This window comes from Gopherus evgoodei, chromosome 6 (assembly GCF_007399415.2).
Source record: "Gopherus evgoodei ecotype Sinaloan lineage chromosome 6, rGopEvg1_v1.p, whole genome shotgun sequence".
NCBI lineage: Eukaryota > Metazoa > Chordata > Testudines > Testudinidae > Gopherus > Gopherus evgoodei.
The window spans coordinates 95,040,724-95,066,300 of NC_044327.1; the positions used below are offsets into that span (position 1 = coordinate 95,040,724).

The window sequence follows — 25,577 nt, forward strand, 5'->3', positions numbered from 1 at the left end:
GAAACACCACCATATACTTCTGTGCAGACTGGCTAATTCCTAAAGTTTTATATATGCTAGGAGTTCTCAACCTTTTTCTTTCTGAGCCCCCCCCCCCACATGCTATAAAAATTCCTTGGCTCACCTGCACCACAACTATTTTTCAGTAGATTAAAAGCCAGGGCCAGCGTTAGAAGGTAGCAAGCAGAGCAATTGCCCAGGGCCTCATACCATGGGGGCCCTGCAAAGCTAAGTTACTCAGGCTATGGCTTCAGCCCTGGGCAGCGGGGCTCAGGATTTGGCTTTCTGCCCAGGATCCCAGTGAGTCTAATGCTGGCCCTAGTCTCTGGTTTATGTTGGTGCCCTCCCTGAAACCTGCTCCTGGCATCCCAAGAGGCCCCAGGCCCCTAGTTGAGAACCAGTGATTTATGGCACATCTAGGTCCTTCTTTTTACCACTGTTAAAGGCTATCTCATGCAAAATCCTCGTCTTCAAAAGCAAAGGAGCATGTAAAAGTGTAGTGATTGAGGATTTTCTCATTGAAATAAAATTTAGCTGATATTTTAAAGCCAGACTGTGTTAATTCTTATTTGTTTTTAGACATGTCACAATTCAGAACAAGTAAACCCCAAAACCTTTACCTCTGCTTTTTTCCCATAAAGTATTTGCATGAAACTACTCCCAGTCCTGCAACCCGTACACACACACACAAAAATATCCTCTATATTTCAGTGAGATGTTAACTTGTGAAAAAGAATTACTTGTGAATATGTGTTTCAGTCAGGCCCTCTTTTTGCTCAAGTAAACAGACCAAGATTGAAAAAAAGGAAGAGGGGTACATATTGCATGCAAATTCCAATGATAAGTATGCTAGATTTATAACAATACTCTAAACTACAAGATTATTATGTGTAAGTGATTCTTTAGCCCCAACACCTTAATTTAAATTGCATGGAATTCTGATGTTTAAGTAACAAATTCCTGTTCTCTGAAAATGTTGCCATTGGGCAACAACCTATCATTATGTTTTAGTGAGTGACAATCAGTTCTGTATGACATGTTGCTGGTTAACATAATTAAAGAGGAGCTTGAAGTGCTAGACACATTGAGCACTCAAAAAAACAAGCTGTGGCTATGAGAATTAATAATGGTTTATAATTTTAATGAAGATAATACTTATGTGATGTAATGTGCAAAAATGAGGCACTGAATCCCATACTATTGCTGTTTTATTTAAAACAAACACATACAAATAATAACTCTGCACTGAAATGTGACCATATTCTGTCTGATATTATTTTGTTTGGAAACTGGAGAGTTTTTTTGCTGGAGAGGCAATAGATAGAAAATAGATTTTGTGCCATATGCAAATAAAATATTTGTTACTAAATCTATAAATATATATGCTCTTTTCTTAGAAAACAACAGTAATTTAAAATTCTCTTTGCAGTGTGATTGCCTAAAATTACAGTAAATTGAAATCTTTCTACAGGTGCATTGAGTCAATTGATCCTTTCACTTTTTTAGCTTTAGGAACATTGATTACAAATAGGTGAAAGATACATTTATTCAGCAGAAAGATACATTTACTGTTAAGTAATGAGGTCCAACTTATTTTCAAGGAATACAGAAACAAGAGGTGGTATGTAAAAGATTGGATGATAACTCCATTGTACAGAACAACTACTGTGATCCAGACAGTAAACCACCAGAAAACCAAAGAGCCTGCAACACTGAGCCTTGCCCACCCGAGTAAGTACTATGGATAAATGGTAATTTATCAATTAACTGTCAAGGCAATCATTTATTTTGTTTCTATAGAAAAATCTATGGAATATTTACTTTTGGCCAAATGTGATATAAAATACAATTTCTTGGTCTTGTGTTAGGATCCCATATTACCATGCAGGAGACCTGGGTTCAATTTCTGATGTTGGTGTCTTGCTCTCCAGGCCAGAAGAAGCTGGGTGAATGGTGGAGGCACTATACTCTGACCTAGATGTGGCCCTTGTTTGATTAATGAGCAGCATTACTAAGCCCAGAGGAAAATGTTTCTTGAAGTATCAGGGGGTAACGGTATTGGTCTGTATCCACAAAAAACAACAAGGAGTCGGTGGCACCTTAAAGACTAGCAGGTTTATTTGGGCATAAGCTTTCGTGGATAAAAAACCTCACTTCTTCAGATGCATATAGAGTATGGGGAGTCATGCTGAGAATAGAAATGAGGGACACCTTTAAGATTCCAGCATTGGCACAGAGGAATTTTCAGGTGAGAGGGAGAATTAACAGTCAATGTCTTTATAATAATTCTAATACACTTAAAAGGTCCAATAGATATTTACATTATGAGCTAAGAGCTTCCTGTATTTTCAAATTCTATCAAGTTAAAATTTGTGATAAGATTTTCAAATATGATGCAATCTATACATAAACTTTTAGGCTGGCCCTGCCATCTACTGGTAGGGTGACCAGATAGCAAGTGAGAAAAATTGGGGCAAGGGGTAAGCGATAATAGGCGCCTATATAAGACAAAGTCCCAAATATTGGGACAGTCCCTATAAAATCGGGACATGTGGTCACCCTATCTATTGGTAACTTTTTTATCAAGTGACCTTTACTGACCAACATATGGAATGATATTGACAGGATTTGGACTGCTTGGAATCTAGCAGGAGGTGATGAGTACCTTATACGATTAGGTTCCACAAAGCTCACTTATTCATGAAACAAAATGTGGCAAGGAACTAGACCTCAAAAGAGATTAATTTACTTTAAAGCTGTAAGAAACAGGTGAAATATTTCACTTTGAAAAATAGTTTTAGTACATGTGCAATAGCTCCTTTTTATGGTTATTGAGATAATTAAAACTTTTACTGAAACTAGTGAGAGAGATACAGCATTTTGTCCCTTCATATAATTCTGCTATACCATGGGAGACTGGCGATGCAACAAAGGTCTTCAGAGCTTCTGAAGAAGAAGCAGAGATTTAATCACAGATAAGTCTCTGCATCCTCCTTGACTGCCCCACAATCCGAAGCATCAGACAGGCAACAGATTTGATGCCAATGTCAAGACACTGACTGGACCACAATCAGATCCTTTATCTTTCATCCCTCCATTTGGCAACTGGCTTTCTTTCTTCCAAGAAGCCTCATCTGGGATAACCTCAGACTGGTAGGTATTTGAGATAGTAAGCAAGGAGTATCCCTTTCAGTTGCAAGGTGCTCAAACCTCTCCACCCTCTTCAGGGACCCTTTTTACAAGAGACTGTTGAAGGAGAAGGTAGTCTTCCTTCTACAAATGGGAGCAGTGGAGAAAGTGTCCTTAGAGTTCAAGGGCTTGTATTCCCCCTACTCCTTAATCCCAAAGAAGAAGGCAGGGCCACAGGGAGGCCTTTCATCCATATTTGACATCTCAACACATTTAGCTGTCATTTCAATTTCTGTATGGTTACCCTAGCCACTATAACTCTTCCATTGGATTCTATGAACTGGTTTGTGGGTTTTGATCTGCAAGATGCATATTTTCACATTTTGATACATCCAGAACACAGAAAGTACATGAGATTCCTGATGGGCACATCTCACTACCATACATAGTTCTATCCTTCGGCCTCAGCATCTCCATAGCTCTGTGGGTCTTCATGAAGGTCCTGGCTGTGGTAGCAACTCATCTTAGGAGACAAGGAATCCCCTTTCTGGACAACTGGTCAATAAAGGGAAAAATTTCCACAAGTGAGAGACTCTATTTACATAGTTCTTTACTTATCTCAACTCATGTGCTTATCCCATGAGGGTCAGCACTGGTGGGCTCATGTCTCTCAGGTAAAGCGTTATAATGCCTTAACCAAATGCCAGAAGAAATGAAGTGATTCTGTTTTTCAGGACTGGAGGGTAGGGATAGGATACAGAGGGACTTAGACAAATTAGAGGATTGGGCCAAAAGAAATCTGATGAGGTTCAACAAGGACAAGTGCAGAGTCCTGCACTTAGGATGGTAGAATCCCATGCACTGCTACAAACTAGGGAGCGAGTGGCTAGGGAGCAGTTCTGCAGAAGAGGACCTAGGAGTTACAGTGGACGAGAAGCTGGATATAAGTCAACAGTGTGCCCTTGTTGCCAGGAAGGCTAACAGCATTTTGGGCCCTATAAGTAGGAGCATTGCCAGCAGATCGAGGGACATGATCATTCCCCCTATTTGGCATTGGTGAGGCCTCATCTGGAGTACTCTGTCCAGTTTTGGGCCCCACACTACAAGAAGGATGTGGAAAAATTGGAAAGAGTCCAGCGGAGGGCAACAAAAATGATTAGGGGGCTGGAGCACATGACTTATGAGGAGAGGCTGAGGGAACTGGTATTATTTAGTCTGCAGAAGAGAAGAATGAGGGGGATTTGATAGCTGCTTTCAACTACCTGACAAGGGGTTCCAAAGAGGATGGATCTAGGCTGTTCTCAGTGGTAGCAGTGGTCTCAAGTTGCAGTGGGGGAGGTTTAGGTTGGATATTAGGAAAAAAGTTTTTCACTAGGCAGATGGTGAAGCACTGGAATGTGTTACCTAGGGAGGTAGTGGAATCACCTTCCTTAGAGGTTTTTAATGTCAGGCTTGACAAAGCCCTGGCTGGGATGATTTAGTTGGGGATTGGTCCTGCATTGAGCAGGGGGTTGGATTAGATGACCTCCAGAGGTCTCTTCCAACCCTGATATTCTATGATTCTATGATCAGGGAGGTATTAGATTCCAAAACAGTGAGAGCATATGTTCCCCAATGGAGATTTCAGACAATAACAAGCAGCTCCAAGCAAACCCCAGAACACCAGTGATGACATACCTAAATTCATGGGGCATATGGCAGCATGCACTTATGTCACACAATATACTAGATCTTTGGCCTCTGCAATGATGGTTGAGATCAGTATGTCTACCCAATAGGCACAGTATGGATCTCTTTAGAACTCCTATCATTAAACTGATTGACAGAACCATTTCAAGTGTGCAGCAGAGTTTCTTTTTGCATGCTTCTGCCTGCCAAGTCTTTACTAACAGATGCCTCTTCTCTGGGATGGGAGCATATCTCAACCAACTGAAAGTCCAAGGGATATGGTCCCCTCAGGAAGCCATCCCTTACATAAATATCCTATAACTCAGAACTATGTGACTGGAGTTCAAGACCTTCCTGCCCCTTCTTTGAGGCTTAACAACCCAGATGTTGATGGACAACACCATGGTGATGCACTATACCAGCAGACAAGGGGGAGCAAGATCCTTCCCACACCATTAAGAAGCCATGCATTTTTGCACATCACCCCAGTACCACCCTGTAGCGGGGTGGTCACCCGCTCCTGCCCTGAGGGGCTTAGAACAGCCCAGCAGAGGGCTGTGGCTGGGGCAAGCAGCTCCCAGGCTGATTAGGGAAGTAGGCACAGCTGGGAACCATGTCCCAAACAGACCACAGCCAGCCCCTATAAAAAGGCTTTGAGCCAGGAGCACAGACAGACTCTTTCTGTGACATACCATAACAAGTACATTTTGTACCAGAAGGAGCTCAAGTCCTGGCTTCCTGACAGATGTTCTCCTCATTCCATGGTCTACAGGACTAATATATGCCTTCCCACCAATACTCATGATACCCAAGGTTTTGATGAAGTTGAGACAAAATGCAGGTCACATCATCATGATAACTCTCACATGGGCCAGGCTGTACTGGTGTTTGAACATGGTGACTCTATCAACTCATCTACTGATCACCTTACCAGTTTTGCTAGTCCTGGTGTCTCAGACAAACATCCAAATCCTGCACTGAAACCCAGCGTTGTTGCGCCTGACTGCTTTGAAGCTGTCAGGATGACTTCCACAGAAAGAAGCTGCTGAGTTGGGGTTCAGAACATCTTACATCAGAACAGAAAACCACTCACCAGACTGATATCCCTCATAGGATGGGGCATGCATTTAAACTGCCTCACAGTGCAAGGCAAATGGTCACCAGTGAAGATATTCCTGCATATCAATCTCCTGGAGCTGAGAGTGGTCAGGAACCCATTTCCTCTATGTACCCATTTCCTCCCGCTGATAACAGGATCACATGTAAAGATCCTAACTGACAACATAGCATGCATGTATTGCATCAACCATCTGGGATGAGCCAGATCGCCCTCTCGTTGCATGGAGGCAATGAAACTGTGGAACTGATGTATCTCTCCCAATATCACCCTGACTACAGCTTACCTCTTGGGCACACAAAACACGATAGTTGACAAACTCCATTGCACACTCCGCCTGACCATGAATTGGAGATGCACCTGTCAATACTTCATAACTTATTCTCATAGTGGGAAACACCAGCCACAGACCTGTTCACCACTTACCAGAACAAGAAGTGCCCATGATACTGTTCCAGGCTGGGGATCTGACAGCACTCTCTGGGCAATGTTTTCCTCCTCCCACGGGGCAAGGACCTTCTTTACTCCTTCCCTCCATTTCCTCTTCTGATGAAGGTCCTGGTGATGATAAAAAAAGAACAGAATTCACATAATTATGATTGCTTTGTGACAGATTCCCCTGGGTGCAACATGGAACTGGAGTACTGCTGAGACCTCTGTCTTACCAACCTGGGCTCCTTCTCACACTGTAATGCTGTGACAAGCTGTAAACCCCTCCAAGTCCTGCAGTCACGTAGCCATCCACAAGCAGGGACCCCTCCCAGCTAAGTTAAATAAATGTTTTCACCAGCCACTCATGAATCAACAATAGAGAGGCTCCAGCCAACTCCTCCCAGCTCCCAAGTCTAGGACCCCAGATTTGTACCATCCTCCCCTGGTCAGAAGCCTAACCACTGTAAGTTTATTACCCAGTCCACCCCTCCCCCAATGTGTAGAGGACATACACTAGGTCTTGTTCCTGAGCAGATTTCCCTTGCACTTCAAGCAACACACCGTAAAAAATAGGTAACAGATTTATTAACAGAAAGACAGATTTTAAGTGATTATAAGCAGTAAGCATACAGATCAGAGTTGATTACTTAAGAAATAAAAGTAAAAATGCAATCTGAGTTCTATAAATTAGACAGGATTTAAATCAAGCAATGTCTCACTTTGATGGTATAGTTCCTTAATATACAAGCTAGGATTCTCCTTTCCAGCCTGGGAGCATCTCCCCAGTTCAGTCTTTGTTTGCTATACGTGTTTCCAGGTGTTGAGTTGTGGGGGGAGGAAGTGAGGACAAGCAATGATGTCACTTCCTCCTTTTATAGCTTTTTCCAGCTTCCTGGAAAGATCCTTTGCTATGATGTGCATCAAACAGTCTCCACTGTGTACATGCTATCTTTGAGATGTTTCCATTGTATACAGTTCCTGGGGTACTCCTTGTGAGTGTGTATTCCCCTCAGTGGACCATCTTCAGTGTCTGGCTGCCCCATTGTTGTATCTGAAAGGTTGGTTGAGGGTGTTTCCAGCTTCACATCATATTTGAGTAACATACACATAGCAAAACGTCATAACTTCACATACGATGACAACGCATACAATTCAACAGTATATTAATGTTCAACAGATCAAGACTTTTAAAATGATACCTTAAAAGGCATACTTTCTTCAAAACACATTATACTCATATCATCATGGTAAATATGGTGGTGCCAGGTTGTTGCTTTAGGATACAATGTCACATGCCCCCAGATGGCCAAGACAGACCTGGTATCCTTACCTGATGCAGTTCACAATTGTCCCATCGATCTCCCTTGTCTCTCTGGACAAAGGGGTATACCACACATCCTATCTCAGGGATCCTCTGCCTCAAAGTACGTCTTCTACGTGGTCCCAGCACCTAGCTAGCTCATGCTCAAATGAAGTACAAGAGGTTGTACTGCACAGAAGAAAGTCCTCCACACGACTCACTTATCTGCAGAAATGGTCCAGGTTTCGGATTTGGTGCGCGTCTCACCAAATCTCTCCCGTGTTAGCAACTTATCCACACATTCTGGGATATGCCCTGGACCTTAAAAAATTGGGGTTATTCCTGAGCTATCTCAAGGTCCACCTAGCAGCTATTACAGCATTTCACCACCTGTAGAAGGATACTCAGTACTATCGCACCCAACCTTTACAGGGTTCCTTAAGGAAATAACAAACCTCTTCCCTCAACCTCAACTTTCTACCCCTTCACAGGACCTAAACCTCGTGTTGAAAGGGGTGACTATACCCCCCCTTTGAACCTATGCCACCTATTCGCTAGCCTGCCTATAGATGAAAACAGTCTTTATGATTGCAATTATTTTGGCTATAAGAATGGGGGAAATAGCAGCTCTGCTGGCGCATGCCCCATACACAGTATTCTTTCCTGTCAAGGTTACACTTAGGCTGCATACAAGGTTCATCCCTAAAGTGACCTCCTCATTTCACATGAATCAGTCTATTCACCTTCCTGCCTTCTACCCTAAGTCTCACTGAGGCAATAGAGAGGTCATGCTGCATACCCTAGATGTTAGGAGAGCCCTTGTAATCTTCCTCAACAGGACAAAGGCTTTCGGGAAATCCCTTAGACTATTTCTCACTATGGCGGAAAGATCTAAGGGCTCAGTGACATCAGCCCAAAGACTCTCCAAGTGGGTCTCAAATTGCAGCAGACAGTGCTACCAAATTGTAATATGACCCCTCCAGACTTGATCAGTATGTATTCCATGAGATCAATCTCCTCATCTGTTGTCTTCTTCAAGGATGTCCCCATCTCAGAGATCTGCAGAGTGGCGACGTGGGCATCAGTCCACACCTTTGCAGGGATCACCAGGGACTCTGCCTCTGATGCCATCTTTGGCTCCACAGTATTATCATCTGTGACTAACCTGACTCCAAAACCCCAGCCCTCCAGTAGGAATACTGCTTGGGAGTTACCTATAGGGACAATACTTGAAGAAGAAGTTACTCACCTTGTGCAGTAACAATGTTTTTTTGAGATTTGTCCCCCTGTGGGTGCTCCACGACCCTCCTTCCTTCCCTCTACGTTGGCATTCTCACTGTGACTCTGCGGTAGAGAAGGAACTGGGGATGGTTAGCTCACATGCATTGGCTAGCCTCATGGCGCAGCATGAGGAGAGAGAGTTCATGTCCAGACACAACTGACAGTACTATCGAAGTTCTTCTTTGAGTGCTTGCTCATATCCATTCCAGTTAGGTGTGCGCACGCCGCATGCACATTCGTCGGAAGATTTTTATCCTAGCAACACTCGGTGGGTCGGCTGGGCGCCCCCTGGAGTGGCACCGGATATATACCCCCTGCCCACCGAACCGCCCCTCAGTTCCTTCTTACCGCCCATGTCGGTCATTGGAACAGTGGAGTGCGGTTTTACTGACCTCCACTCCCTAGCTACTTGTAAATCTCTAGTTATTTTGTTGTGTATATAGTTCAAAGTTATATAGTTAATTTTTATTTTTCATAGTTAGTGTATAGTTAAGAGGGGTTCGGGGATTAGCCCCTTCCCCGCACCCGGGTTCACTGGGTTTCAAACCGTGCTCGGCCTGTCATAAGCCGATGCCGACAGGAGATCCACACTACTCCTGCCTTAAGTGCCTCGGGGAATCTCACCTGACAGATAAGTGTCGCATTTGCAAGGCTTTTAAGCCGAGAATAAAAAAGGAGCAGGACTTTCAGCTAAAGCAACTCTTCATGGAGGCGGCTCTTACCCCTCCGCCTTCAGCACCGAGCGCTGGTCAATCGGCGGGCAGAAGCACTTCCTCGGCACCGGACTGCGCCAGTACTTCCAAGGCCTCTCGGCACCGGCCGTCGCCGGCACCGAAGTCAACTTGGCACCGCTCCCTCTCCCCGAGGTCAAGAAAGCCTAAGACTCCTGCTGCTTCCATGCCACTTGCACCACCGCCAGAGAGCTCGTCTAAGTCGGATTGCCTGGCACCGACACCTGCACCGGAACCGATGACATCGGCACCGTCAATTCCGGTCCCACGAGGGCCGTCGAGTCCGGTGCCTGTCAGCTCCCCGGCACGAGCCGTGGTTGATCTTACTATTCCATCCACACCGGAGACATTCTCAACGGCAAGGGATCTGATTGCCATGACAGAGTCGATGCTGCCTCAACCCCCGGCACCACCAGTGCGGGTAATACAGTCTATCGGCAAGCCTGCCTTGATAAGACCATCCTCTGTTGCCACAGTAGAGTGGCACCGTTCACAATCACAGTCCCGCAGACATTCCAGATCCCGTCGGCACTCCCGCTCCCGACGCCACTCGCAGTCCCAGTACCGTTCTCCTCCTCGCTACCGGTCACACTCGCGGCACCGATCGGTATCCCGTTCGCCGTTCCGCTACTCTCGGCACCGTTCCAGCTCCCGGCACCGCTCCAGGCACCGTGACTCCCGTAGCCGCTCTCAAAGTCAAGCTTTGAGATCTCGGTCGACCTCCTGGGACCGCTCTGGTCACAGGTCCCGATCTTGTTCCCGGTACCGGTATGCCTCCCAGTACCGATCTCCGATACCGAGTAGAAAAATCCACTCTGGTTCCCACGCGGAGGTTAGACTTCATAGGAGCTATCCTGGACTCCAATCTAGCCAGAGCCTGCTTACCACAGCCGCGGTTTCAGGAGATGGTAACAATCATCCGAGGTCTACAGAATTTCCCGACAACCTCAGCTCGCACTTGTCTCAGTCTCCTGGGTCACATGACCACCTGCATGTTTGTAACCAAACACGCCAGGCTCCGCCTCCGTCCTCTCTAAGTTTGTCTCAACTCGTTATACCGCTCGGGCAGGGACCCAATAGACACGATAGTCACCATTCCCCTGAGCACCCCTCCCTAGAATGGTGGTTAACTCCCTCCCTGGTGCGTGCAGGGATGCCGTTCCATCTGCCCCAACCCTCAATTTCCCTGACGATGGATTCGTCATCTCTCGGCTGGGGCGCTCACCTCGGTCACCTTCGTACTCAAGGCCTTTGGTCTTCTCAGGAGCTGGCATTACACATAAATGTCCGAGAACTGAGAGCAGTCCGCCTGGCGTGCCGGGCGTTCCAGCAACAGTTGCGAGGCCATTGTGTCTCAGTGTTTACAGACAACACAATGGCCATGTACTACATAAACAAACAGGGAGGGACACGGTCCTCCCCCCTTTGTTAGGAGGCCATCCAACTTGGACTTTTGCATAGCCCACTCGATAGATCTGGTAGCGTCCTTTCTCCCAGGCGTTCGGAACACCTTGGCGGATTGACTCAGCAGGTCTTTCCTGTCTCACAAGTGGTCGATCTGCCCGGACATTATGCATTCTCTTTTCCAGAAGTGTGGATTTCCCCACATAGACCTGTTCGATTCTCGCAAGAACAGGAAATGCCAGATGTTCTGCTCCTTCCAAGGTCTCTCCCCGGGATCAATCTCGGACGCTTTCTTGATGCCATGGAAGAGCTAGCTCCTTTATGCCTTCCCACCATTCCCGCTGGTTCACAAGGTCCTGCTGAAATTCCACAGGGACAGAGCACGCATCATCATGGTTGCTCCAGCGTGGCCTAGGCAGCACTGGTACACCACATTGCTCGACCTGTCGATTGCCAACCCAATTACCCTGCCACTCCACCCAGACCTCATAACTCAGGACCAGGGCAGGCTTCGCCACCCGGACCTGCAGGCTCTTCACCTCACAGTGTGGCTGCTGCGTGGCTAAACCAGTCAGAGTTACATTGCTCTGAATCAGTACGACAAGTTCTCCTGGGTAGCAGGAAGCCTTCCACCCGGTCAACGTACCTGGCCAAATGGAAGCATTTCTCCTGCTGGTGCAAAACACTTAATCTTACTCCCACTGAGGTCTCGTTCCACTCTGTTTTGGACTACCTCTGGTCTCTCAAACAGCAGGGCCTAGCAGTATCATCACTGAGGGTACTCTTGGCAGCCATCTCTACCTTCCACCCAGGCGAAGGTGGTTGTTCTGTGTTCTCACACCCTTTGGTTTCGAGGTTCCTCAAGGGCTTGGAGCGCTTATACCCTCAAGTATGCCACCCAGCCCCAACCTGGGACCTCAACCTGGTTTTAACCAGACTTATGTCTCCCCCATTCGAGCCGTTAGCAACCTGCTCGCTACTATACCTGTCTTGGAAGACAGCTTTCCTCGTGGCCATTACATCGGCCAGACGAGTCTCCGAGCTTAGGGCTCTTAAGGTGGATCTCCCGTATACTGTGTTCCACAAGGACAAGGTGCAGTTGCGACCACACCTGGCATTTCTCCCTAAGGTGGTTTCGGCCTTTCATGTTAACCAGGACATCTTTCCCCTGGCCTTCTTCCCGAAGCCACACTAAACGCGATGGGAGCAACAATTGCACTCCCTGGATGTCCGTAGAGCGCTCACATTTTATATTAAGCAGACAAAACCATTTCGTAAAATGCCCCAACTCTTTGTCGCGGTAGCAGACCGAATGAAAGGCCTACCTGTTTCCTCTCAGAGGATCTCATCTTGGGTGACAGCGTGCATCCACACTTGTTATGATTTGGCTCATATTTCCCCAAGCCACATCACCGCGCATTCTACCAGAGCTCAGGCTTCATCTGCCGTCTTCCTGGCTTGTGTACCTATCCAGGAGATATGTCGCGCAGCTACCTGGTCCTCGGTCCACACCTTTGCTTCACATTATGCTCTGGTTCAACAGTCAAGAGATGATGCAGCCTTTGGCTCAGCAGTTTTGCATTCTGCCACATCTCACTCCGACCCCACCACCTAGGTAAGGCTTGAGAATCACCTAACTGGAATGGATATGTGCAAGCACTCGAAGAAGAAAAGACGGTTACTCACCTTTGTAACTGTTGTTCTTCGAGATGTGTGGCTCATATCCATTCCAATCCCGCCTTCCTTCACCACTGTCGAAGTAGCCGGCAAGAAGGAACTGAGGGGCGGTTGGGTCGGCAGGGGTATATATCCGGCGCCATGGTGGCGCCACTCCAGGGGGCGCCCAGCCGACCCACCGAGTGTTGCTAGGGTAAAAATCTTCCGACGAACGTGCTCGCAGCGCGCGCACACCTAACTGGAATGGATATGAGCAACACGTCTCGAAGAACAACAGTTACAAAGGTGAGTAACCATATTTTCTCCAGTCAGCAGCGCAGGAACTCAAACATACCTACAATGGAGCACCCATAGGGACACACATCTCGAAGAACCATTGTTACTGCACAGGGTGAGTAATTTCTTCTTTCAGTGACTGTGATTGAGAATCTGGAGCAACAATGGATCAGTATATCACCAAACTTCACAAATAGCTGATTGGTGATTATCAAATATCAAAAGGTGAGCAAATATGTGATAAATTAGTAACAGGGATAAAAGATGTAGGATCTTGAATGAAAATTCTCAGTGAGCCTACACTAACTCTACAAAGAGTTATAGATATGCAAAGCTAGTGAACAAGTTCACATCCAAATGCAGAGCGTAAGTAGAGCAGACACAGATAATTCACCAAGCAGCATAGGCAAAAATATGAAAATACAAGGAAAAATACACCAAAATTTGTGGAAAACAAATACAAAACAGAGGACACAAAATGCAAAGGAAAACCTGTGGATTCCATGGCAGTAAAACATAATAGAAAATGCCCCTCCTATGGGGTCATATGGAAAATTTGTGGCAGGAGAAGGTTGCTGTAAAAAAAAAAGCAAAAAAATAAATGTACCATATTAAGGAACAATCAGAGAAGTGAGGTTCTAAATTAGCCTGTCAGGAATCAAAGTTTGCAGCAGAGCTAGTCTCCAGGCAGCCTCATCAGTACAGCTGGCCTGCAGCAGACTGCCGGATTGGCCATGTCGCCTGATTGGCTGCAGAAGCCGGCAGGCTGGCTCTTAACTCAGCAGCAGCAGCAGTTCACTGGCTTCTTAATGCTCAGGCCCACCATTGTGCCTGCTCCTGCTTGTTCCTCCTGCTCCAGCCTTGCACCCAGCCTTGCCTCTGTCCTGCCCCTGCCTTGAACCCCTCCCTGCTCCAGTACCTGCTGTCTGGTTTGACCGTTGGCTTTGGCTTTGACTACTGACTCCAGCTCTTACCTTAGTCCTAGGTCCTGATGCTTGCTCTGACCACTAGGCTAGATCACCCATGTCCTGGTAGGCTGACAGACTGAGAGCCTTTAAAACGAGGGCCGGGGGTCCTCAACGCTAGCACAGACCCTACTAGCAGAAGAATTGATGGACGCCGCCCAGAACCTGCAGAATGATGCCCCTTGTTACCGAACTCATGGCCCACATCCGGCAGGGCACCAAGAACTTCAGAGGCAGTTAGATGTCACCATGGCAACCTACAAATGGCATGCCAACCAGCCCTGCCAGCCAATGCCTGGCATTGGGGTCAAGGACGATATGTGACTGTCCACTTGGAATCTGTGATCAACTTGTCCCTCTACAAAGCTGGACCATTAGTACCTGTGGCCTTTCCAAAGCACAAAACAGATTAACCTGGGTACATACAAGTTACAGCTATCAGATTTCCTCAAGATTCGCCCCGCCTTTCATGTCTCACTTCTAAAACCATTAGTCATGATTCCCCTTCCCACTCTGTACTTGTCAAGGTACCTTCCCCACCCTGAATTTTAGGGTACAGATGTGGGGACCTGCATGGACACTTCTAAGCTTAATTACTAGCTTAGATCTGGTATCACTGCCACCATCCAGAATTTTCAGTGTCTGGATCACTCCCTTTCCCCCCAAAACCTTCCCCTCCCTGGGTAGCCTTGAGAGACTCCTTCACCAATTCCCTGGTGAGTCCAGATCCAATCCCTTGGATCTTAAAACAAGGAGAAAGTAACCATCCCCCTCCTTTCTCCCACCAATCCCTGGTGAGTCCAGATCCAATCCCCTTGGATCTAAAAACAAGGAAAAATCAATCAGGTATTAAGAAAAAGGCTTTTAATTAAAGAAAAGAAAGGTAAAAGAAAACCCTCCGGGAGAGATTAGCTTACCAGCTACTCTCTCAGACAACAGATTCAAAACACAGAGGATGTTTCCCTGCGCACAAATTTAGTTACACAAAGAAATACCCAATTTGATTCTACCTCTAATTGCATAAGACAGGTTACAAAGAAATAAACATAAACCTATTTATTCCTTTCTAAAACTTACTACTCTGATAAGAGGCTGGTTCCTTGATCTTTTTCACTCCAGCTCAAACTGAGACTCTGAACAAAGGAAAAACTTCCCTCCTTCCTTCTGAAACATCTTGTTCCCGCGTTGGTTCCTCTAGTCAGGTGTTAGCTAAGCTAGGTGAACTTTTTAACCCATTACAGGTGAAAGAGGCATTAACCCTTAACCATCTGTTTATGACAGTACTACTCCCCTTCTTCTGCCTATAACTGTTCAGGGCCAAGAAGAATATGTGGTTCAGCAGATTCTAGACTCCCATAAGGTCTAAGGAAAACTACAGTAACTAATTAACTGGGCAGTCATGGCCCAGATGAACATTCATGGGACCCTGCAGAACATCGCCATGCCCTGGACCTCCTGTGAGCCTTCCACCATGCTTACCCTGAGACACCAGGCCCCGAGGTCCCTAGACAGCACCCTTGAGTGGGGGCTATTGCCAGGAATCCAAGCCTGCAGCAAAACTAATCTCTCAGGCAGCCTCCTCAGTACAGCCAGCCTTCAGCTGGCTGCCCAACTGGTTGCAACAGCCAGCAGACCGTTGTTAAGCAAGCAGCAGCTCACTGGCTTCTCATGGCTCATGTCCATCCCTATGACTGCTCTTGCATTGTCTTGTACTTATACTTTATTTTACTAAGAAGAGCATGTATGTTATTGAACATAATTTAGGGTTATTAATTTAAACTAAGGTTTGGATTTTATGATTGTGTAATCATCTTCTCCGTTTGAGACAAACATCTGTCAGGAATGGTCTAGTTATTACTTAGTCCTACCTTGAGTACAGGGGACTGGACTAGATGACCTATTGAGGTCCCCTCCAGTCCTACACTTCTATGATTCTATATGTGAAATGGGTTTTTTAAATTTCCTGATTTTCTCTCTACAGGTGGTTTATAGGAGATTGGTCAGAATGCAGTAAGACCTGTGATGGAGGAATACGTACACGAACAGTTCTCTGTATCAGAAAGATTGGACCGTCTGAGGAGGAGACACTGGACAATATTAACTGTTTAACACATCGGCCTATTGAAAAAGAACCCTGTAACAATCAGTCTTGTCCACCACAGTGGGTTGCCTTGGACTGGTCAGAAGTAAGGATATTTCATACAGATTAGCATTTTTAATTCATTGGAAATGAGCAAGTCATGAGTTCCTCCCACTGAATGTAAATACATTTTTATTGCTGCTTGTCATCTGGAAATCATCATTTAAAGGCAGAGGATTAATAAGAAATTAGTAGCTGTCTGATTCAGAACATTAAATGTGTTTAAATTTACATTAAAGTTCTTTAACTTTCCCCTACTGTCATAATGTAACCAATAGGGCATGTTGTTTAGCCAATAAAGACTAAAATAAGTGCTGCTGCACAATAGTTTGTTGGCATGGGGCAGCTTCCTGGTTCAGCAAAGTCATAAATTGAGAAGGGGAATTTTAGTTTCCAGAGGCTTCTTTACAGGTGTATGGCTTAAAAAAGGATATGAGATTTTTTGAGCACTTAGGTATTAAAAGCTACAAGAAATGCCATATTTTTCCTCAAATAACCCAGCAAACATCATGAATAAGTACTTTAGTAAGGTGATGTGAAAGGTGGAACTAAGACTTGGATCTCCAGTATTCCTAGGAGAGGCTAGTATACCTTTTATTAATATGGCAGTGTCCGTTAGTGTATGAGCCAAGATCTAAACTCAATTTATGCTGTTTCAACCCTTTTGAATTCAAAGGATGTGCACCCGTACAACTGAGAACAGAAATTGATTCCATTGCCCCAGTTCTGAGCTGAATCCAAACTTTGCAGAGCACTACTTGGGCAAGGTGGCAAAGATGGTTGTGTACCCAGGGTGGGATCCCCATCTTATATTAGAGCAGCCTCAGGGCTGTTTTAAGTTATGGCACTCCTGCCTCCAGCTCCAAAGGACTGATCCAGCGTATGTAAATAGGCAGAGCACAGAAGCACAGCAGTCACACACACGCCCTGCATATGCTGGGGGCCATGTTGAAGTTATGTAGAACAATGCCATCAGCTCCACACCATATACAGATGATGTACATTGCTACTCATAAACTGTTGATGCAGGATGCTATGAGATGCTGTGGAGCTGCTTCCATTGATGGCCTAATTTCAGAGTGATGCTATCCCTCTCTATAATTTGTATTTCAGCTTGTAAAGAACTGCGGTGTGTTTTGAGATGCGAAGGGATGTATAATGTCTGATAATTATAGATATGAACACTGACAACAATTTTCTCCACTGGTGAAAACCACCACTAACTTACGGGGGAAAAAACCCAACCAAATCTGTGTAGCTTAAAAATTATTTTTTTTATCATTTTGCCAACATAGAATTTTATTATCTTTGCTATAGTGGGCAAGCATTTGTTCAGTTTCATAGGGAATCTTCCATTAAATGTGTGATTGGTTTTTTAACTAGGAGCAGAAATTTTTTTTTTAAATTTACAGGGTTGGTTTTTTTTTAAAGCTTCTGATCATCATTAGCCCTTTATGCTGATGCTATTGCTTGGACTCCCAAGGTTCTATTTTTTGTCACAAGTTTCTGTCATTCATTTGGGCAATACAAAAATGGGCCAGCCACAGAGCTCAGATCCTGACCTGTCTCTGGGTTCATATGCTAACATGTTTGTTGAGCATCAGATAAGCAAGGAGTTGTACCTCTTTATCTCTGATGAAAACTGATAATCGGAAATAGCTTGTTTAGAGAAAAGGAACAATAGATTCAGGCTTCTTTTGGGTTAGTGGAGTTAAAGTATCTGTGCAATTTGACTAGATTGAGAAATTAATTGTTATCCTAAAGCTTTTTTTCCCTTCTAAAAATCAGCCATATAAGCAGTGATAATGGAAAGCCAGAAATATTCTACAAAATACAATGTGTAAAGGTAGAAAGAGATAATGAAACAATATATATGTATAGGCCAATGGAATAATGTAAAAATGTTTACACATGGTAGGGAATGGTGTGCTAAAACTAAGAAGTAGCTTGTAGCAGCATAGGTTAATTAGTCATTCTTTAGTGACAGGATGACAGTTTGCCATGCCAATTTCCAAATGCCTTGAAATGGTTGAGTTTTGGCTGCATTACTGTCCTTGCAGTAAATAATGATTGTTTTTTATATTTATTCAAAGTATCTCAAGGTAATAAAATCAAAACAACAAAAATTGCTCTAGGATTTCTTGGGAGGATCTTTATCAGGCTTTTTAGACAAGCATTTCTTCCTTTGCATTCATATTACCATTAGTCATGGTTGCCTTCATTTGTTAACTGAGTCAAAAATTCTGAAAGCATGCAGTAATGGGAAACTTTATTCCCTGTTTTTTGTTTGTGTGGGCATTTTATTTTTCATTTGCTTTGAAGACATAGGGCTTGTCTACACTGGCAATTTACAGAGCTGCAACTTTCTCACTCGGGTGTGAAAAAACACTCCTATGAGCGCAGCAAGTTTCAGCGCTGTAAAGCTTAAGTGTAGACAGTGCCCCAGCACTGGGAACCGCCCTCCCAGTGCTGGGAGCTGCTCATGGAAATTGTTGTTTTAGAGTGCTGGGAGAGCTTGTAACTACACAAGACATGTTAAAGAGCTGCTGCGGCAGCGCTTTATCATTGCCATTGTAGACTAGCCCATACTCTTTTTGTTGAATTCTAGTGATGCCTTTGGTTTTTGATTATTCAGCATTATTGTAGGCAACTTAGTTATAATGTCCTTACTTCACTTTCATTACTGGAGACAGAGTGTAGTTCATCTTATTTAGTGGAATTTTGGCTGTGTCTCCATAGGAAGTTTTCTTTCTGAAAGATGTTTTTGTCTCTTATTCCCAGTAGCTACAACAGCATATTTCTCACATAGGGGCTTACATCTTTTCCCTCAGGCATTTGCCATATGCTGCATTGTTTGGATGTAGAATTTCTTTGGTGTTTCACTGGTGAATTTTGCTCAGAGTTCCCACATACTATGGTATTATGTTTTGCAGCTGCATATACCAGAAAGGGAATTTGAATCTTGTGAGAGATGTAGGTTATTCTACGTACAGGCCCTGTGGACCATCAGAAACTGATTCCCATCTAAATATCTTACTGGGTAATTTGTAGGAAGGAGATGTACATGCAATTATGCAATTATGAAGCAATTCTGAAACTGCTTCTCTGTCAAAATCTCCTACTTGAATGACGGAGGCAAATAGGTACCAGGAACTTCACTGTTTGGAATTTTGAAGTTATTCTGTTTTCTTTTGTTTCTTTCCCCTTGGTACCTGTTTCCCTATCTTCTTCCCAGTTTGCCTCTCTGCTAGGGTTGGTAACGGGTAATGGAGAGTAGCAAAACAAGGGAGGAGCAAGGGGAGATAGAATAATGACAAGGAAGAGAAATGAGCACGAGGACTTCAGACCTGCCTCCATTCAAGTTCCTGCTTCATTACCTCCTTGCTATCAGAGCCACCGAAACAGCTAAACACCAAAGGAAAAAGAAGGGGCAGTATCTGGGGGAAGAGAGAGTAACATCTTGAAGAAAGGGAGGAAAGTTCCTACCTAGTCCAAGAATCTCATTTCTACACACCCCACTAATGCACTCACCTTTATATAAGTTGAAAATGTTCTTGTGCTGTGTTCTAGTATGTCACCCTCCATCCTCTGTATTTTATTAATCTATATGGGATGTAGAGAGAAGCTTTCACTGGTTCTGCTGAGAGTTGTGTGCTAGTGGATTCCACATTAATCTCTGAAATGCACTCAGATTTATTTTCTGAGTACTGATGTACTTGGTATACTTCACTCACACACTGAAAATTAGGAATGTGTTGCAGTACAATAAGGTAGATGATAGGAAGGAAAATCTGTTAGAAAATGGTGATGAAGAGAATCAATCACCAACCATCTCATTTATAAAGACTTCTGTATCTGTGAGGATTTTCAGTGTCTGTCACTGTAGCATCTAAGTGCAAATCTCATTTATACTTTATGAGGGTCTTGTCCCTACTATGGATAGATAGGGGACATCTTGGATCTTGTGGAAATTGTGATCATAGTTTGGTATAAGTGTACACTTTCTTAAGAATATTTCTGAAATGCTTATTGTCTTTTCAAATTGTAACTATAAATTTGTTTGCATATTTTTACAGTGCACTCCAAAATGTGGTCCAGGATTCAAACATCGGATTGTTCTTTGCAAAAGCAGTGACCTTTCAAAAACATTTCCAGCTGCACAATGCCAAGAGGAAAGCAAGCCTCCAGTCCGCATCCGATGTAGCTTAGGCCGATGCCCCCCTCCTCGCTGGGTTACTGGAGACTGGGGACAGGTAAAATAACAGACAATATAACTATCTGCTACCTTTTCTTACTATTAATATCCATCAGCAGTTTTTAAAAATGATGAGATTTTGTTCTTAGAAATGAGCGAGGGATGCCTCAGGTGACATCCTCTTTTGTCTCAGATTGGAATGTTACACAGGGTGATAGTACCCACATCTAGTTACCTTCTGATATCTGTCTGTTGGTTTATATCAGGGTCAGCAGCCTTTCAGAAGTGGTGTGCTGAGTCTTCATTTATTCACTTTAATTTAAGGTTCCACATGCCAATAATACATTTTAATGTTTTTATAAGGTCTCTTTCTATAAGTCTATAACTATATAACTAAACTATTGTTGTGTGCAAAGTAAATAAGGTTTTTAAAATGTTTAAGAAGCTTCATTTAAAATTCAATTAAAATGCAGAGCCCCCCGGACCAGTTGACAGGACCCGGGCAGGGTTACTATCACTGAAAATCAGCTTGTGCGCCGCCTTCGGCACATGTGCCATAGGTTACCTACCCTGATTTATATAAAATGAGTAACTAGTCTCAGCCCAATTCCTAGCGGACAAGGTTGATGGGGAAATATAATCCCAACTCTGTAATTAGCACTGATTTTCACACCTGTTTACATTCCTACAGAAGAAGTAAAAAAACTTGACAGGGAGTAGAGATTGAACTAGTGCTTATAGGAGGGGTAACATGGTCTACTAGCCAGAAAACCTTTGTTCCAGTCCCACTTCTGTCACTGCCTTCTTGTGAGACCTTGAACATGTCATTTAAATTATAGATTCATAGATTCATAGACTCTAGGACTGGAAGGGACCTCGAGAGGTCATCGAGTCCAGTCCCCTGCCCTCATGGCAGGACCAAATATTGTCTAGACCATCCCTAATAGACATTTATCTAACCTACTCTTAAATATCTCCAGAGATGGAGATTCCACAACTTCCCTAGGCAATCTATTTCAGTGTTTAACTACCCTGACAGTTAGAAACTTTTTCCTAATGTCCAACCTAAATCTCCCTTGCTGCAGTTTAAGCCCATTGCTTCTTGTTCTATCATTGGAGGCTAAGGTGAACAAGTTTTCTCCCTCCTCCTGATGACACCCTTTTAAATACCTGAAAACTGCTATCATGTCCCCTCTCAGTCTTCTCTTTTCCAAACTAAACAAACCCAATTCCTTCAGCCTTCCTTCATAGGTCATGTTCTCAAGACCTTTAATCATTCTTGTTGCTCTTCTCTGGACCCTCTCCAGTTTCTCCACATCTTTCTTGAAATGCGGTGCCCAGAACTGGACACAATACTCCAGCTGAGGCCTGACCAGCGCAGAGTAAAGCGGAAGAATGATCATTGCTTCAGTTTCCCCATGTTAAAAATATGTACCTACTGTTATGAAGTAATTGGAAAATTTTGATTAAAAAGTCCTATTGACATGCAAAGTATTATTTATTGTTATTGTTACTCTTTCATTACTAGAGATGGTTCTTCCAGTGGGGAGAAATAGCTCAGTGGTTTGAGCATTGGCTTGCTAAACCTCAGGTTGTGAGTTCAATCCTTGAGGGGGCCATTTAGGGAACTGGGGTAAAAATCTGTCTGGGGATTGATCCTGCTTTGAGCAGGGGGTTGGAATAGATGACCTCCTGAGGTCCTTTCTAACCTTGATATTCTATGAGGTTTCAGCCATGTTTGGTGGAGGTGGCAGTGTGGTGAAACTTGTGCAGCTTCTGCCTGTGCTATATCTCTTCTATGGGTCAAGGATATCATGGCTATGTCTAGACTACCCACCGTATTGGCGGGTTAAAATCGATTGCTCGGGGATCAATATATCGTGTCTCATCTAGATGCGATATATCGATTCCGGAACTCCACCAACCCCAACGGAGTTGCGGAATCGACATGCGGAGCCGTGGACATCGATCCCGCGCGGTGAGGACAGGTGAGTAATCCGATCTTAGATATTTGACTTCAGCTACGTTATTCATGTAGCTGAAGTTGCGTATCTAAGATCGATTTCCCCCTGTAGTGTAGACTAGCCCCATGTATAGTTTCCAAACAGAAGCAGTAAGGTTCATGCCAGAGAAAATTCATGACAATATTTTGACAGATTTCTAAAAAGGCACCATCTGCTAGTGGTATCCACAAGCTCACAGTTCAGGATTCTGCATGCCAATTCCCACCAGTGTGATACATGAAAAATATTTATTAACATAATCCCTGGAGAAATATACATATAGATGTAAGAACCCATATTTGAAGTGAGCTATTAAAACTAATATAAATAGAAAGGTTTTTCTGATTTTTTTCTTGCTCTATTTAAAACATTTTAAAATATTCTCCTGTCATTTTGTGACCTTCAGAATACCTGCATGTGTTCGTGCTTGTAAGCCAGAATGTGAAACAGACTAGAAACAAAAATGATACTGGCCACAGTGAACTAATTTATCAGTAAAACTTTACAAATAATTTTTTATCCCAATTAACCAGAGCTGCTGAATGTTAAAGCAGTTATAAATTTGAAATTCAGTGAGCATTACGATGAGTGTTGTGTAGTGACTAGAGCATGAAATAGGGAATTAGAACTTCTGAGTTTAAATCTGAATTTCCCATTAGTTGACTATGGGAAGGTGTGCATTATCTCTTTTCCTCTGTGCTTCAGTTTACTCACATGTAAAAAGGCTAGAGAGTGTTTTGGGGTGCACAGCAATGTTGCAAGGCATAATTTAATAAATATTTTAAAAGTACATTGAATTCCTTAATTTAAAGGCACAATGGAAGTAGTATCATTACACCAAAATTACTAGGTTGACTTACATTGACAATAGGTGTACAAATCCAGCATTAATTGATTTCTATGGATTTTGAAAAACATTTTAAATCTTATATACAGAGCATGCTTGCCTATAGTATAGGACTGTGGTTTGAGTTGTTATAGCATAGGCAGAACGGCACTGACAGTTCAGTCAATGAATATACCTTGGTTATGCTATAAATAGAGCTACATGCTCTCTCTTTGATCAAGATTTAGCAATCTAAAGTATGATTTATGGCTTGTTATTAAGTAAGAGCTTGGTCCTTGAAACTGTAGTTCCATCAGTAGTTTATTCTTCATGTGAGTTGATCCACTGAATTCAGTTGGAGTACTCAGAGAACAACTGTTGGCCATATTGGGCCCTAAGTAATAGATTAAGGATCTATCTCATGCCAACATGCATGTTATCAGTGCAGATGCATATGTCTCTTAAATTGATGTAAATCAGTTAAGCCACTGTTTAGTTATAGAGCAGCAAAACATGTTTTGGAATGGCCAAAGTATTTCCATATGAAAAGAACTATTGGTTACACCTCCCCCACCCTAAAATGCATGGAATCAGCTCAGTTATTACAACAGTTATTCATGCAAATGATACACCTCTTGTTCCGAGGCTTCTGTGGGAAATAGTGCAGAGCCAGTATGCTACTCTGTGCTTATTTGGAAGAAACCTCTTGTTGGGATATATGCGGGTGGGGGTCCTTATTGCTGAGATGAATATTTCTGCCCTGATCAGTAGTTCTAGTGGAGTCCCATATTACTGTTTAAAAGAATAGTCTAAAACAACAAATACTGTTAGAATAACATCACATAGGAGACATAAACTCGAAGGTTTCTGTCCATCATTAAATCCTTGAAGGGACACCATCAGCTACTATTTATTTGTTTTTATTAATTGCTCTGCACTTTCTATTAATTATGCCCTAGTGGAAGCTTGAAAATAAAATGTGCATTTTATTTACTGAAAAGACCTAAAGAATGGGAACAGAGGACTCTGGGAACTCTTTATTGTGTTCACTTTGCAGTCTCCAGCTATTCTTCCTTACATGGGAAGGGTATTGGTAGGCTGTGAAATGAGCAAGGCTAAAGCTTCTGTACGTCTGGGGAATCAGTGAGAAAAGGGAACTCCAGCTGTATGCATGCATGGAGTATGAGTCCTCTTTCCCTCTGGCAGCATGGCTACTTCAGTCAGGGCTGGCCTTATGGAAAATAGCACCGTGGGCAAACTTGCATTTTGGTCCCCCTGGCGTGGTGCGCCCCCTATAGCTCCTCACCCCCACAGGCTCCCCACCCTCCCTTTACCTCTAGCCCCTGCACTATGCCCCCTTTGCCCCTAATCCCTGCACTCCCCTCCTGTTCCCCTAATCCCTGCACCTCCTTCACTCCAACTCCTGAACCTCCTTCATGTGCTCCTAATGCCTGCACTGCACCCTCTTCACCCCAACTCCTGCACTCCCCTCTTGTGCCCCAATCCCTGCACCTCCTTCATTCTTAACCGCTGCACCTCCCTCATGTGCCCCTAACCTCTGCACTGTGCCCTCTTCATGCCAAAGCCTGCCCCTTCCTGTGCACCAACCCCTATGCCCCTAACCCCTGCACTGTGCCCTCTTCACCCCAACCCCTGTCCCCCTCCTGTGCCCCTAACCTCTGCATCCTCCTTCTGCACCCACATGGTAAAACTGACCTGGATGCAGTGACAGAGAAGCTGGCATTGCTGCTCACTCCCCCCAGTGGACTGGTGCTCCTTTGCCCCACGCACCCTTAGGGGGCTGTGAGGTGGTGGGGAGCAAGGAGCGAGGTCAGGGCTCCCTGCGTCCAGGTCACTGTCCCAACCTGGGCTGCATAAAGAGAGGTCAGGAGAGCAGCAGCAGCTCCTAATGCTCGCCTCATAGCACAGGTGGGGAAAGGGAGCCCTGGTGTATGTGTTGGGGGGACTGTGTGAGGGAGACTGTGTGTGTGTGTGTGAGAGAAAGTGTGTGTGGATGTGTGTTGAGGAAAGTGTGTGACTCTGTGTGTGTGTGTTTGCCAGAGGGTTTGCCAGAGGGTTTGTCTATACTGGCACTTCGTCGGCAAAACTTTTGTTATTTAGGGGTATTAAAACACACACACACACACACACACACACACACACACACACACACACACACACACACACACACACACACACACACACACACACGAACTACAAAAGTTTCACTGATGAAAAGTGCCGGTGTGAACCATGCTTTGTTGGCGAGAGCACTCTCCTGCCGACAAAGCTGCTGCTGCTCATGGGGGTGGAAGTATTTTGTCAGCAGGAGAGCTCTCTCCTGCTGACAAACAGCAGCTACACTGTGCGGATTAGCGGCAGGGCTGTAGTGGCACAGCCATGTTGCTAAAAGCCTCGTAGTGTAGCCATAGC

At 44.3% G+C, this 25,577-nt stretch overlaps 1 protein-coding gene across 1 annotated transcript in view; it reads left to right on the top strand.

Moving 5' to 3' along the window:
* Window positions 1-25,577, top strand: part of ADAMTS6 (ADAM metallopeptidase with thrombospondin type 1 motif 6) — a 309,713-nt gene that overhangs the window by 262,018 nt on the left and 22,118 nt on the right. Inside the window, exons 21-23 of the mRNA XM_030567610.1 lie at window positions 1,602-1,731; window positions 15,962-16,166; window positions 20,197-20,373. Coding sequence (XP_030423470.1) covers window positions 1,602-1,731; window positions 15,962-16,166; window positions 20,197-20,373 — 512 coding nt within the window. The remainder of the gene's footprint in view (window positions 1-1,601; window positions 1,732-15,961; window positions 16,167-20,196; window positions 20,374-25,577) is intronic.